At 32.7% G+C, this 16,214-nt stretch overlaps 1 protein-coding gene across 1 annotated transcript; it reads right to left on the bottom strand.

The window, feature by feature from the left end:
• Window positions 1-505: 505 nt before the first annotated feature.
• Window positions 506-7,730, bottom strand: LOC135139666 (stress-induced-phosphoprotein 1). The gene is made up of 3 exons (XM_064069971.1): window positions 7,603-7,730; window positions 6,410-7,496; window positions 506-1,241 (listed from the first exon to the last, which is right to left on the bottom strand). Exons 1-3 carry the CDS (start codon window positions 7,609-7,611, stop codon window positions 709-711), a joined length of 1,629 nt encoding a protein of 542 aa, XP_063926041.1. The 5' UTR covers window positions 7,612-7,730; the 3' UTR covers window positions 506-708.
• Between the last annotated feature and the right edge of the window lie 8,484 nt (window positions 7,731-16,214).

Below are 16,214 nucleotides of genomic sequence, written 5' to 3'. Positions count from 1 at the left end.
GTTAATTCAAACATTTTTTTAGAACACATGCTGCATTTTTGAGAGCCACTGTTCGCCAACTTTACGTGTAATTAATATGATAAAACCCACGCTTTTAAATTCAGACAACTGGGGGTAGTATTCTTACAGTAGAATTCTTGTAGTTTTGGCAACGTGCTGTAAGTTTTGATATTAGAACACCTACATTTAAACTAATTCAACTACACAATACAAAGGGCACTACTTGGGTTCAAATAATTACTACACCTGACATGGAAGTCACAAGTTATACTTCTCCGTTTTTTTTAAGTATGAATCCATTCAAAGGAGCAAAAAAAATTACCTCAAACCATAACGACCCGCTATTTGCGTGTTACGGAATAAAACAGAAAAACCCTTTTCTAAAGACATGCTGAATGAACAAATTAAAGATTTCTCAGAGAAAAAAAAAGGAGTTATAACCTGACGTTTCCTTGTAAGTAGGTTATCAATGGGTACTGTATCATCAGCGAACAAAATATGCTGCTTCAAAAACGTAAATTTATTACTTAAAACAGACTAAGTAAAAAGACCAAACGTTGGGATACTTGTGATACCGTTGTAAATGCAACTCTAGACCAAAAGCTAAAGACATGGAAGTCAGTAGCCACTTTTCCAGAGTACATCACCTAATAAACTAAGCCGTTAATGGGTACATTATAAAAATTAGAAATTAGTTTAAAACAAACATTAATGAATCGCAATAAGTCCTGACTCCAGCAATTTCTGTATTTTCGCAGCTATGTCAGGGTTCTTGAGATGATCTTGCAAGGCTCTGGGATCATTCTGCATCTGCTCTAGGATCATTCTCATCGCCGGATCTCTCAGAATTGATTGGACCTCAGGATCGGCCATAGCGCGTTGTCGGATTTTCTCCGGATCGCCTGAACCGCTGGCATTTTCTATACTACAAGTTCGGTAACCACTAATTGCTTCGGCGTTGTTCTGGTCGATCTCGAGAGCTTTCTGAAAGGCTGCGATTGCTTTGCTTGGTTGCTGCATTCCTTGCAAAATGTGCCCCTTTCTGATCCAGCCTTTGATGAACTTTGGATCCAGTTCGACACATTTTTCACAGTCTTTTAAACCGAGATCAAAGGCCGCGAGTTTTGTGTAACAGGCAGCACGATTACTGTACAGTTTCGCATCTTCGGGATTGCGTTTAATGGCTTCAGTGTAGTGTTTTACGGCAGTGGCGTATTCTCCTTTTTTGAATAAGTCATTTCCTGCAAAGAACCACATATATAATAATAATAATATATCATTTTGAGATGACGTCATCCATTTTTTGAAAGGAATAAACAGATATATTTTGATTTAAAATTTACCGTGTTTACGTCTGCAAGATTTCAAAGTATGTATTCATTTTTTCAATTCTTGATTTATTCAATAAAATAAATTGACTGATTCATTTTTTTTGAGTCACACTGTAAAAGCAACTCTAAAAATGATAAATTACAAGTGTAGACTGTTCATATTTTGCAAATTTTAGATAAGATTTTTTTATGAGGGATGAGCAAATACATTTTGAATAAAAAATTACCATGCTTATCTCCAAGATTTTAAAGCATCGGTTTTGCAGTTCCTGATTAAATAAATAAAATAAAATAAATTCATGCATTGATTAATTTTTTTGAGTCATCGTGTATAAGCAAAATATATGTGTTACAGCTAATATCCGAAATACGTTATTATGCCAGTGACTATGTATTTAAAAGACCGGCAACCCCGTATCCTTATGCGTACCAGTGAGTTAATATTGGCGGTCAGATGGCGCCCCAAAATGCGACAAAAGCCCTCTAACCTTCAATGGTTGTTACTAATACCATTTTACGGGTTGTTGTCTGAGCTTGTACAACACAACTACTGTAAGTGAATCGCTCTTGCAGCCGTTTTAGTTTGAAATTTAACAAGTCGGACGGCGCGGAAAATTACTGACACTTTGCGACTCGAATCAAATAAGGGTGTGGGGACCAAAAATCTGCGCAAGTTTCAAACTGGCATAACTTTATTATTGAATGACGAATTAAAAATGCAACTGTTAACATTTATAAAACAACTTTATAGAGTACGATTTGCAACATATCTACTTGCTTCACAAATTTTTGTTTTAACACGGCGCGGCGCATTAAATTTGTGAAAGCCAATATTTTTTTCTGCCAAATTTTCAGCAATACACACTGCTTAATTCTATATATGTGTGAAGGGTTCCTACCCTACATTTTTCACACAAATTCCACTTTAGATTTCTTCAAAAGCGTTCAATTGGTCGCAGTTGAGGGACGTTCGGAACATTTATGTCCTTAGGAATAAACTGAATATTTATATGTCATTTATGCATCAATAACGTTGGCAGTGTAATGATTCAGAATTTTTTTTTAATTTTTGCTTTTGTTCCAATTTTTGTTTTTCTGAACATTTGGGAATTGATTTTCGCTTTGCAAATATGATTTTATTCTCCCTTAGTAACGTACTTTTTGCCGATTTTAAATTTCTGTCCAAAATTTCTAAATGGCATTCCAAGTTTACCGTGGTTAGTGAGTATGGATGTTAAAAATAGGACACACTATTTACACTATTATATTACTAAATTACTAGTTATAATGTTCCAATACATGGTTACTGCCGTGGTTCTGACTGATTAAGGCTTCTCTCCTCTTCTGGGCCATTTTTGTTGCTGGAATTCCACTTCTTGTCTGTCTTTCTATCGAATTACCATTCTCTAGAGTTATAATTTGTCCTTTTTGATATCCCCATTTGGAAAAAGTGATTAAATGTGAAGGCCTTTTTTAAATGCATACGGTCTGTATAAAATTCGGCAAACACATTTCGGCAATTATTTTCATTCGAGTGTTCCATTTTCGCACAAAATATTAAACTTCTAGTGGAATTAGCGATAACTATTTTTGATAAGTCGTCGCCTGGGAACATGTTTGATCCACAGACCAGAGCGCGCTCATGCCAATGTCGATTCTAAGCGTTCAGAATTGAAAAAAGAAATTGAAAAGTTCCCAAAACTGATAATGTTGAAACAATTGAGAAATCGAAAAATCTATAAATCGAAAAATTTTAAAAATCGAAAAACCAAGATGGCAAAATTAAAACTTGAAAAATTCAAATATCGAAAAATTGTAAAATCGAGAAGTCTAAATATAAAGAAATAAAAAAAATTAAAATTTCAAAACAGAGAAATTGAATAATTGGATAAATGAAAAATCGAAACATCGAAAAATTGGAAAATTGAAAAATTTAAAAAAAGTGAAAAATCGAAAAATGAAAATGTAAGAACAACCGTTCCACAAAATCAGGTGTTCTACCTGAGCGCATTCATAATCTTTGTACAAATGTAAATACGTCCTATCTTTCGTCTACCTGCCCTACGCTCCTACATACTTTCTCTTTCCGTTTCTAGAATTTTCTAAACTATTTCTTTACCTACTACCACCTATTTGAAACCGAGCCTACCTGTCGACCATTCAAACACCCTTCGATCTTCTTCTCCCTGGCACTCTCAAGCAGTAAAAGGAACTAATTAAAATCTGAAAACCGTAACCGCCGCTTTTTCTAAAAATCACCAACGATACCCACAAAAAAAATGGAAAATCGAAAAATTAAAAAAAAACGGAAAATCGAAAAATAAAAAAAAATGGAAAATCGAAAAATAAAAAAAATGGAAAATCAAAAATTTAAAAATTCCAAAAATTGAAAAATTGAGATAGAAGAACTGAAAAGTCGAGAAATCGAAAAACCTAATATTTTAAAAACTGAAAAGTGGAGATGTACCGACTGTAGGTCTGGCCGACTGTTCGGCTTTGCTAAAACCGGTTTATAAATGCGACAGACAGTGTGTTTTTTTTTCTATTTCTCTAACTATCTTAAAAATTTGTTTTATTTTAATAAAAGGAATAACTAAAGTTCCCTCGTTTTCCAAAAAATGTGTTAAATTTGTTTGGATAATTTTAACATATAATTTTTTTTTGTAACTCAGTACAAAAATTAAAAATAACACAATTTATGGCCATTTTATACAATATTTTAACTGAGATTAAGTTGATCGCGCATTTAACAAGGCCATTAGCGACGTCTCATTGGCGTAGAGTCGGTCACATGGTACTTTAACGCGGGGTTAAAAATTAAATCGCAATTAAATATTTAATTGAGGTTCTGTAAACCGGGTTTAATTGTTTTATATACTTACTATTTTAATTTTAATAAAAAAAGCCGACCGATCGGCTGTTTTGCCGAATAGTCGCCGACTGCCAGCCGACGATGAAAAACGGCCGAATAGTCAGTTTATCCGACTGGTCGGCCACTAGTCGGTACATCCCTACTGAAAAGTTTAAAAAACGAAAAATTGAAAATTCAAACAGTAAAAAGCCGAAAAACTGAAAAATCACAAAATTGAACAAAATATTCAAAAATTAGGAAGTTAAAGAATTGAAAAATTGAGAAATCAAAAATTCAAAAAGCAAAGTCGAAAAAAGTAGATTAATTGAGGAATCGGAAATCTGAAAATTCTGAAACGTCAAAATTTGAAAAATTAAAAAATATTGAAGAACTGAAAAATCGAAAAGCCTAAAATATAAAACATTGAAAAATTAAAATATCGTAAAATTGAAAAATGGAGAAATCTAAAAATCAAAAAATAAAAAAAATAAAAATTGAAAAATCTAAAATATAAAAATCGAAAAACTAAAAAATCAACACATCGAGAAATCAAAACACGAAAACTAAAAAAAATTGGAAAACTGAAAAATCGAATAATATAAAAATCTAAACACAGGAAAACCGAAAAGTCGAAAAGTAAAAATCAAAAACCGACAAATCGAAACATCGAAAAATTCAAAAACTGAGACATCGAGAAATCGAAAAATCAAAAGATGGAGAAATCGAGGAGTCGAAAAGTCGACAAGTCGAAAAATCGAAAAATTGAGAAACCGAAATAGGCCAAAATCGACAAATCGAAAAGTTAAAAATGGAAAAATTGATAATTCGGGATCTCAAAAATTGAAAAATCGAAAATTTAAAAATTGGGAAAATAAAAAAATTAAAATATAGAACAACTGATAACTCGAGAAATCGAAAAATCTAGAATTTTAAAAATGAAAAATTACAATATCGAGAAGTTGAAAAATTGAGAAATCGAAATATAAAACGGTCGAAAAACTGAAAAATAATAAAAATATCATAATAACTATATCTACTATAATGGCCGTTCATTTTTTTATTTAAATAAAGGATGAATTTAAACGCATACACCAGGCATCCTCCAAAAATTGGGATTTATTGGCATGTTGTCAACATGTGCTTATCATAACAATAATAATTAAAGAAAAGCTGAAATTTGGTTAAAATTGGACAAAAACTTTTCACCAGTCCACCGTTCATTTGGGGATGGGTTATTTTGCTTTAACGTAATCGCACTGGCCACAAGTCTGATGAGTTGGTGTTCGTCCAGACTACTGTTAACGTAGTTCACAAGAAAAAAGGAGGGAGAGCCACTATCCACTATTACGTTTGTGGATGAAGTGAAGTGAGGGGTAAAACGGAGCATTAGCCCCGCACTTGTCCATAAGGTTGCTTCTCTTTTAACATCTATACTCACTGATTATGCATAATAACTAGACATTTTAGGAATTATGCGTAACAACTGAATTTTTCAGTTATTATGCATAATAACGGAAACGTTTAGGTAATATTGATAATAACTAACAGAGGAACAAGAAATCATTTTGTACGTTAAACCTCGCTATTAAAACAATAGTTTAATCGAAAGGATGAATAAAATGTGCAACACTTTATTCACACTGTCATTGACAACACGTATAAAGTAAAAAAACTAAAAATTCGCACTACCACTGAAATTTTCGTTGCTATGGATGTGTAGATATTTAACTAAAATTTGCAACGCTTGATAGTCCACCTCCTATAAAACAATCCTAATGAAAGTCCAGGAGCATCGTTTGAATTTGACCGTGACGAAAGTACAGGCAGCTTAGGCATTTTACCTTCTTCAAATGTTCATGATATTGGTAATAATACAATTAATATTTATGTATATGGATTACCCAAACAATACATTTTTTGAAAAATTGTGCGAAATTGGAAAAAATCTTGTATGATACACTGTGCTAAACTGTTTTTTCGTTGGATAAAATTCACTTTTATTCACTTATACCATAAATAGCTATTGTCAATTTATGCCAATTCTTGTTTATTTGACAATAATATCTGTTAAAAAGAAACTGATATTTTTGACACATAGTGGCCGTTTTTAATCTAGTCTAAAAAGCCTTTTCAAACTATGAAAAATTAATAAAACCTAATAGAACTTTTTCTGAAATGTCGTTTTTTGAAGCTAACCATATCATGCACAAAACTTATCAACACTCACCTATTTCTTTCTCTTTTTCGGATAGTTCAGGGTTAATGTATGCTTTTCGTTCTTCCTCCCTAATTATTTTCTCTAGATCAGAAAGCAAAGTCTTAATTTCAGGAGTTCTATGTTCAGACATGGACTTCTCGTAATAAGTTTTAGCATTGTGAAAATCCTTCAGCCTCTTGTAAGCATTCCCAATTCTCAGAAAAGATTTAGCAATCAATTTAAAATCTGCTCTATTCGCCCTGCCAATATCTATGGCCTTTTCACACTCTTTTATGCATTTATCATAATCCTTTTGCTCGAAATAAACCGCAGCTAAATTATTATAAAATGTAATGTCGGTTGGATCAAGCTCGATCGCTTTATTGTAGTGCTCGATTGCTTGTTCAAACGCCTTCTTCTTATAAAACTCATTCCCTTGCTCTTTTTCTGCTTTAGCAAGCTCTTTAATTTCAGCTAATTTTGGCGTTGTTGCCTTTCTGAATTCCTCCTTTAGGTCGACATTTTTGGGAGGCGCTGTGTTCGCAGATTCTGTTCCTTCATCTGGATCAACCCCCAAAAGTACACTCAAGGTTGTCAAAACTTCGGGATCATGCAACATATCAGTTGCCAAATGCGGATTTGATTGAAGCAACCGTATTTTCGATTCATAAGATGGGTTACGTAGTAGTGCTGCAGTCCGTGGATCACTCCAAAGCTTAGCCATAAGATCTACTCGATTGAAAGGGTTTGGGAAGCCTCTTGAAAACACTTTCCGAGCCCGAACTTCCTTCAGGGCTTGTCGTAATTGTGCATTGTTTGGATCTACCTCTAGACCCTTCGTATAGGTCGCGATGGCCTCGTCTAGGCGTCCTAAATAAGCTAAAGCCGTCCCTTTTCGTGAATAACCTTTCGACCAGTCAGGTTTGATTTCCACGGTTTTGTTAGCATCTGCAAGGGCTCGATCGAATATATGAGCCTTTGCGTAAGCGGCTGACCTATTTGAGTACAAAACGTGGTTTTTTGGGTCTAAATTAATCGCTTCTGTATAATAGTCTATCGCATCTCCGTAATGCTTTGCTTCTAGTGCGGCATTGCCTTTATCTTTCAGAGCGGCAACCTGTGACAACAATGCGGTTTTGTTCAAATTTGAAAAAGTAATACTTTTCATGGGACGCAAAATAGATATAAAGTACAAATATATGTTACGAAATTGAAGTACTCACCTGAGCCATGCTTATTTATTGTTTTTTTAATCAGACAACACGCTTCGAAACTGACTCTTCTCGGCAAATCGAAGTCTCTAGATTCTTATTCGAGAAGTTTCCAGTCATCAAGCAACTCCCCCACTCTTCCTTTCTGTCAAAATAACAGTTTTATGACAGTTGAAACTTTTTTTTTATAGTTTTTCACACTGTTAAATGAATCCATTTTAAAACAGTCATCTAATCAATACAAAAATCATTTTTTATTATTTTGTGCATAGCAAAATAATAAAACTAATAATAATTTAATATTTTTATACCAACTGTATGCAGAGACATCTTTGAAATAACGAAGCAATCTCTGGAGAAACTATCTGTGAGTGTGTATTAATGGTTGCATAAAACACTACCCGCAACAATAATTTATTATTTTCGTCAGTGATGGCTCGTAACTAAAAATGAAAAAAATTGGTCGAATATTATTTCGACACAACTTCGTTCGTCCCTGTAGTCAACAAATCCCGCTTCTTTGAAAAATTTTAAAACTTGATTTTGCGATTGTTGTTTAGTGATAACCGCTATAAAGTAAAAGTCAGTGGTGTAAATAAAACACCCCAGCAGTCCCCGCGTCACAAAATCCAAAGTTTCCGCACAAGTTCAGACAGTATGAAATATATTTAAAGCTGATAACCAACGAGAAAAACTGTGTTATCAGTACCACAGTATCAGTACATTCTTAACATCGATTGCTTATATTCTCTAATCTCCTTGATTTCAACGATATAGCAATCAACGATCGATAAAAAGCGTCGCCATGGTATGTACAGTTGCGGCCTTCCAAAAGTACATTTATTTTTCTCTATTGTAAATGTACCTTCAAATCATGGGCGTCCGAATAACACAGTGTTTGTCAAATTTGACATTTTATTTACTCAAAAATGCTACGCCACTGGTAATAGACAAGCACTTTGTCTTTTTGTTTTAATATGTGTGTAGACTTCTTTTCACAACATGAAATGTAAAACATGTTTAAAATGGAAAACTGTTACAAAGAAATATCGATTTTGCAATTAGGTTCCGCCCCCTAATTGCAAAATCCATATTTCCTTACAAAAATGTACCATTTTAACTATGTTTTAAGTTTCCTGTTGTGAAAAGATAACTACGTATATTAAGAAAAAATTAAACCCCACCCGTACCTACCATGATCTAAATAGTAATGAAGTTTTCATTCGTTGGCAGGTCTAGGAGCGGAGCCTAATTACAAAATACATAAATTCCTTACAAAAATTTACCATTTTGAACATGTTTTAAGTTTCTAAGAGTAGAAAAATCATCACAACTGAAATGGGGTGTGTGGGCAGGGTTTATATTTTGCTTTTTACTTCCCGAGCGTAAGCAAAGGAAGTATTGTAATCGAGTCCGTCGGCCGACTCTCTACTGTTACGTTTTCTCGATCTTTCATGACCCCTAGAAGACGAAGAAATAGGTCTCCCATTTCCGTCTGTCTGTCCGTCCGTCTGTCCGTCCGTATGTCCGTCTGTTGTCCCGGATTTTTATTAGACAGATAATCTCCGAAAGTACTCGACCGATTGTTGTGAAATTTTGTACTTATATTAAGAATATCATGTAGATGGTAAAACGCTAACCAAAATTTGTCTAATCATCCCCACCACTAATGCGATGACGTCACTTCAAAATTGTACATAGTAAATGGGTTTTCAATTGTATAAAATAACACAGTCCTACACATGTAGTTTACAACTCCGAATTGACTTTTCACCCGAAACGTCCAGATTTTTGGAAAATAAATCAAAATTATAAAACAACATTTTGAAATTTAATTTTTAATCTGCTAACCAGAATGCTTTGAAATGTTGCAGATGTTTTAAGGCTATAAAGAGCATTATAAATCTTTAGTCAAAAATATTTGCTTATCCCCTCCAAAAACTTGATGACGTCAGCTCGAAAGTTTGCCGAATAAATCATATCTAAAATGTACAAAATATGATCAGTCTGTACTTGTGATCTATCACTCCATTCATATTTTTTGGATTTGCATATACAGGGTGATTCAAAAAGATTAATGAAAGCGTAAATTTATTTTACTGATTTACTCAGAAACTACAAAACCGAATGCTTTGAAATCTTGAAGATGTTTTAAGGTTATAAAGAGCATAATAAATGTTTAGTCAAAATACATTTGCTTATCCCCTCCAAAAAATTGATGACGTCAGCTCAAAAGTTTGCCGAATAAATCCTATCTAAACTGTACAAAATATGATGAGTCTGTACTTGTGATTTATCACTCCATTGATTTTTTTTTGGATTGGCATATACAGGGTGACTCAAAAAAATTAATGAATGCGTAAATTTATTTTATTGATTTACTCAGGAACTACAAAACCGAACTCTTTGAAATCCACTGCGAAAAAAAAAACATAGCTAATAGGCATGCAGTCGTCACGTTTCCGACAGCGAGGGAAGTACTGTCTAAACTCTTTAGACCAATTTTTTTTTTTAGTATACATAGTATTCTTTGAACAACACGATACTCAAAAACATGTTTTTAATTTGTTGTAAAGTAATAAGTATTTTGCAGTTAAGCTCCGCCCCTTTGGCTCACGGCTAATAAAAAAAAATCATCACAATTGAGATAGGGCGGGTGGGCGGGTTCACATTTTGGCTTTTTGTTTTAATATGTGTAGACTTCTTTTCACAACATGAAACTTAAAACATGTTTAACATGAAAAATTTGTATAAGCAATTAAGCTTCGGTCCTCGGTCTGATAACGAATGAAAAATTCATCACGATTGAGATCGAAATGGACGGCTGGGGCTTTAATTTTGCTTTTTTTTTTAATTGATATATTTAGTTTTCTTTCTATAACACGATTACTTAAGAATATATTTCACATGGTAATTTTACAATTAAGCACCGCCCCTCGGCTTAAAACTAAAAATAATCATTAGAATTGAGATAGGGCGGGTAGGCGGGGCTTATATTTTGCCTTTTTTTAAACCACCTTTTCACAACAAGAAACTTAAAACATGATTAAAATGGTACATTTTTGCAAAGAAATATGTGTTTTGCTATTATGGGGCGGAGCCTAATTGCAAAATCGATATTTCCTGATACAAATTTTCCTTTTTAAATATGTTTTAAGTTTCTTGTTGTGAAAAGATAACTACGTATATTAAGAAAAAATTCAAAATAAAAGCCCCGCCCACCCGCCCTGTCTCAATTGTGATGATTTTTTTTATTCGCCGTGGACCAAGGGGGCGGAGCTTAATTGCAAAATACTTATTTCTTTACATGAAATTAAAAACATGCTTTTGAGTATCGTGTTGTTCAAACAATACTACGTATACGTATTAAGAAGGAAAGGCAGAATATAAACTCAAAAACATGTCTTACATGGTAATTTCTTGTAGAGAAATAATAAGGATTTTGCAATTAAATTCCGCTCCTTTGGCTCTTGCCGTTTAAAAAAAATCATCACAGTTGAGAGAGGGCGGGTGGGTGGGGCTACATTTTACCTTTTTTTTTTTTAATATGTGTAGACTTATTCCGACAACAAGAAACTTAAAACATGTCAAAAATGTTAAATTTTTGTAATAATCAACTTAAATCCTCCACTTTTCTTCTTCAACCCCTTTAAATACATCAAACACACAATTTTAAATCTTTTGGATTTTATCTGCACCTGTCCCTCGTCCATTTCACTCATATTATTAGGGACAAATCCTTGATTGTCTTGTGCCGGTGATCAGCCACACAAAAAGGGTCATTATTTCTCATTATTAGGTTTAGTGGGGCCATATAATCTTGCAAAATCTGAGAAACTATACTATTACTCATTAGCGGGAGATTTTTGACTGTTCACAATTATACGGGAGTTTCGTTGATTTTACGCTCCCTAGGGAGCGTAAAATATTACACCTTAATAATTCTTTATTGCAAGAAAATTTATTAGGTATTATTAATTTTTATTTCACGAAGTACAACTGCCGACTATTCAGTTTTTAGAAAAGCACAGAACATTATTTAGTAAATAATTAATTCATAAAGCAACGAATGCTATTTAGAGCTGTCAAATCAAGGTTTTCTTGAATAATTATAACTAGGAAAACTTGCAAACTAAAAAAAAATATTAGTAAAATATAAGTCACCAGTAATTTTAGTAATAAGGTAATGAAGAGTAACGCATTTTTTGGAGCCATCTCTAGAGTGGTTGCAAAAAGTAACAAATATTTTTTTTATCTGAAGCAACTGACTGGGTTTTCAGCACGTGATAAGGGCCGACAATATTTACAACTGTGGATTTACCCACACACTTCCGGCTTAAAATTACTACCTGCCTACCCATGTTTTTCGAAAAGAATTTATTTTCATTAGGAAATACACAGTTTGGGACTTTCATGTTGTAAAAGGATTAACAAACTAAAATTTCCAATGAAGAAACAAACCGTTCTAAGAAAATCAACCGAATACCTTGGTAAATTGAACTATTGTACCTGTTTGAGATTACTACCTGACCTGATCAACTACTAAACGAAAAATCTTTGAGTAATAAAAAAATGCAAATAGTGGAAATTATTTATAAAATATACAGCAGACACCAAATATGCAGTAGTATATGTAATATGCGAATATGCCTCTACTTACAAAATAGCTAAAATAACAGTTACTTAATTGAAAACAGAAATAATAAAAAAAGACATATCTGTACAAGTTAGGGGTCGATATGTCTAATAGTTTGAAACATGTTTTTGTCTGTCTGGTATCATAACTATGTTAGGAACTTTAATAATATAATAATAAATAAATAAACTTTATTTCCAACAGGTTTTACACCCACTTACAGGAAATAATAAAATTAAACTATATGTGATTAAGAGAGTACATAAGTTACTTAATTTAGAAATTATTATAAAAAAGAAAAAAAAAAATACAGAGAAACCTGGCTAAACTGCACCAAAATTAAATAAAACTTCCTAAATTTAAAGACCAAATTCTTCAATAATAGCACGGCTTAACGAACTCGCCTTGTCAAAATTAATATCAAACTTCCTACATATTTGGTTATAGTAATTGCACATTAAAGATATGGGTGATTTATACATAGCATTGGTTCTATTGAACGAACTATAAAAAGTATAAACATGCCGTGTGCTCTGACGCGGAATAGCAAAATTTACTTCATTTAAAAGTGATGAACAGTTAATTTTATAATTAACTAAATTATACAAAAATCGGACCAGCAATATTATTCTTCTTGTACTCAGCGAGTTAATATTAAACCTAGAAAGCAAAGTCTCATGATCGAAGCCTCTTGCAGGGTACGAGCCGTCTAAGAGCAAACACACAAATTTTAAAAATGATCTTTGAACTGATTCAATGCATACAATATGTATTTTGTATATAGGAAACCAAATAATTGCTCCATACTCTAACCTAGATCTAACTAAAGAAAAAAACAGCAGAAATAAAGTACGTATATCAGAAAAATCACGACAATTCCTATAAATAAACCCATAGGTTCTGAAAGCTTTTTTGACCATGTCTTGTATGTGTCCAACAAAAGTAAACTGATTATCAAACAAAATGCCGAGGTCTTTGATACACTCTAAACGATTTATATTGACAGAGTTAATATTATATGGATAGTTAATGGTTTGTTTTTTTCTAGAATAAGTTACAACATTACATTTAGAGACATTTAGCGACAGTCGATTCAAGTTGCACCATCTCAAAACTGCATCAAGGTTCTCTTGTAAAGCTTCACCGTCCTCTGTCCATTTAATTTCAGCATACAATTTATAATCATCGGCAAATAAGAGACTTTCACAAGTAACAACTTCTGGCAAATCGTTAATAAACAGCAAAAAAAGGATATATAGATATAATCAGACTAAACCAAACTTAAAAAACCAACAATGCGTATTTTGATTTTTGGTAAACTATGATGTTTAATAAAGAATAGTGCATGTAAATATTTTTTCTGATATTTTTGCCCTCTTGTGGAGATTTTTAGATATTGGGCTATTTTGTCATGAAGCTATACTGTAGTGAAGCTATTTTGTCGGAGTGGTTTTATATCGGGCTATTTTGTCGGGGTACCACTCCTAATAAATAACGTCTGGATGGCAATAGTTATGCCAACAAATATGACAAATTTTTTGAATTCGGAAAAACCCGATATGCTTTTAACTTTGAAAATATTAGAGTAGTTAGTCGCTGGACTGGATTACAATACTTCCTTACCTTATTAAATCAAAATTATGTAGAACATTCTGCAATTAAATTCTGCACCTGCAAAACCGAATGGTCAATTTTTAATCAAAATATATTTGTTTAACCCCCCCCTCGGTGATTACGTCATCCCAAAATTTTGCTGAATGAATTCTCTAGACATTGTGCAAAATATGATAAGTCTATACTTGTTATTTATCATTGCATTCGTATTTTTAGAAGTTTGTACAGGTGGCTAAAAAAAATGAATGAATCAATTTACTACATTTATCCAAATTTTTATATATGTCCTTGCAAAAACGTTAATGAAAGAAAAAACTCATTTGAAATATACCTAAGCGTAGCATGTTTCTTTAGCTTTACATTTCGAAAAAGCTGGATGTTTTTTTGTACTTTATGGACGAGGGAGGTTCGTTCGTGTCGAAATAACCTTGGAGCATTTTTTTTTATTTACAGTTGATAGTAGGAATATTTGTGAAAGTTATTTTCATTTCAAAATTCTAATTTTTAAATGTTGAATTATTGTAGTAATTTGTATATATGATATATTTTTTTTTCATTCACAGTTATCGCAATTTGTGTTCACATCTTTATCAGTTGCTAAACCCTGGAATCTCCCATGATGCAAACTTTCTCTAGTGGAATTTTTCAGTTTGCTCATCTTAAATATACACGTCTGTTCTACTTCCAAGAGTACCAAGTACTGAGAAATTAGGTATCCTGTACTTGGTGATTTCCCATGTCGTTTGTACAACAGGTTCTCTTTTATTGCCGTTTATTATTTATTCGCTAATTCAACTTATGTTATTGTCCTTTAAGATGATAAAAACTGAAATACATTGTCAATACGACAAGAAGGATCTACGATGAGATCACATGAACAAAGGTCACAAGACTGTGATTATAGTCATTTATGAAATCCCATAAAATACTACCCATGGATCACTACTGGTGTTTCCATAACATGACACCACATACTAAGTGTCTACTGTAAATATTATCCTTGAAATTGAAGATATTTGTAACGAACAATAAATTCCTCATAGCAGTAACAATATCACAAGAATGTTAATAAAGCAAGAGTTTGCATCATTTAAACATTTATCAGTACCTAATATAACAATAACCAAATATTTTAATAAACCACAGTACATGTAATCGACAAGTGTTACTTTAGCTTTCATGTGCGTATTTAAGCTAGAAAATGTATGTATGTACTCGTAAGTTCTAGCATGTCCTCATTAAATCACCATTTTATTACTAAACGTCATGTAGTTTAACAAGTAAAAATATCGTTTTACAGTTAACATTAAACAATTAAGGAACGTATTTTTTTAAAGACGCTTACCTGTATGGTAAATATCCACATCAGTCACCGCAAGTTGTCGTTCTGAAAAACCTTTAAAGAAAAATTCCATCCAACGTTGTACGATTTAGCTGTTAGTCAGCATCAATGGTATATTTTATGAAACGCATGTGGCACTTCAATAATAATTAAAAAAAATCTTTGTATCTGTCTGAATAGTTCTATTTTAATAGGTTTAATAGGTGGAAGAAATATCATTTAACACGCCGACACACGACATAGTTGCAGTTTAAACACCCAGTACAGCGGGTTACCACAAATCCGCTTGCCCGAAAAGACGGTACAAGTATTTTATAGGGTTCATTCCGTATCTCTTTGACGGTGGTACGTACACACGTGTCGGGGTTTGCAGCTGTCGAGTTTGAACAAATATTGATATAATTTCAAAATTCCATTTGCTATCAGATTAATCTGTAGTAGGTGAAGTCCGTTTACTTTATTTTTTGCAAGTGATGTTTTAGGAGAATTAAAGTAGAAACCTAGTCAAAATCGTCCGATTTTAAAGAATATTTTTTTATTGTTATAAACGGATTTGTAATTACGTTAAATGCAAGTTAATGAACTGTTTTGAACAAAATATCTGACTGTAAAATCCTTGAAAGAAGAATTTCCAAATTAGTGTGCCTAACAGTTTGAATCTGCACGTAGTCACGTACACTGCTAACCAGAATCGGACACTTAATTGTATCACAAATTAGTGCATAATTATAACTTTTTCAAGAAAAATTTTTGTTTCATATCAATGCTATTAAAAACAGTATCGAATTGGTTTGACACAATAGGAATATTTCAGTAAGCATTTGTAATAAATGCATTATTAACAGTAAAATATTTACATAATATTATTGTTAGTTTCGTGATACATTGAGAAGCCAGTGACCAGTAGCAGACGACTGATATTTTCTGTAACTTTCGTTAAAATAAGAACACAAACGTTCTGTAGCTGCGTTGTCCGTTATGCGCTTGTTCTGCACATGACGGTATATTGACCCAGGGAAAATCCACCAATAT

Source organism: Zophobas morio, unplaced genomic scaffold (genome assembly GCF_036711695.1).
Source record: "Zophobas morio isolate AGI-343-1 ecotype UQ-CSIRO unplaced genomic scaffold, CSIRO_AGI_Zmor_V1 ptg000031l, whole genome shotgun sequence".
NCBI classification, from domain to species: Eukaryota; Metazoa; Arthropoda; class Insecta; order Coleoptera; family Tenebrionidae; genus Zophobas; species Zophobas morio.
Note: the sequence above shows the minus strand (reverse complement) of the source record. Positions and strands in the feature narration are given on the sequence as shown.

Coding starts and splice junctions, on each gene's coding strand:
- LOC135139666 (XM_064069971.1), bottom strand. Junction 1,242..6,409: donor CGAAAAAGAGAAAGAAATAG/GTGAGTGTTGAT, acceptor GGTTCTTTGCAG/GAAATGACTTATTCAAAAAA.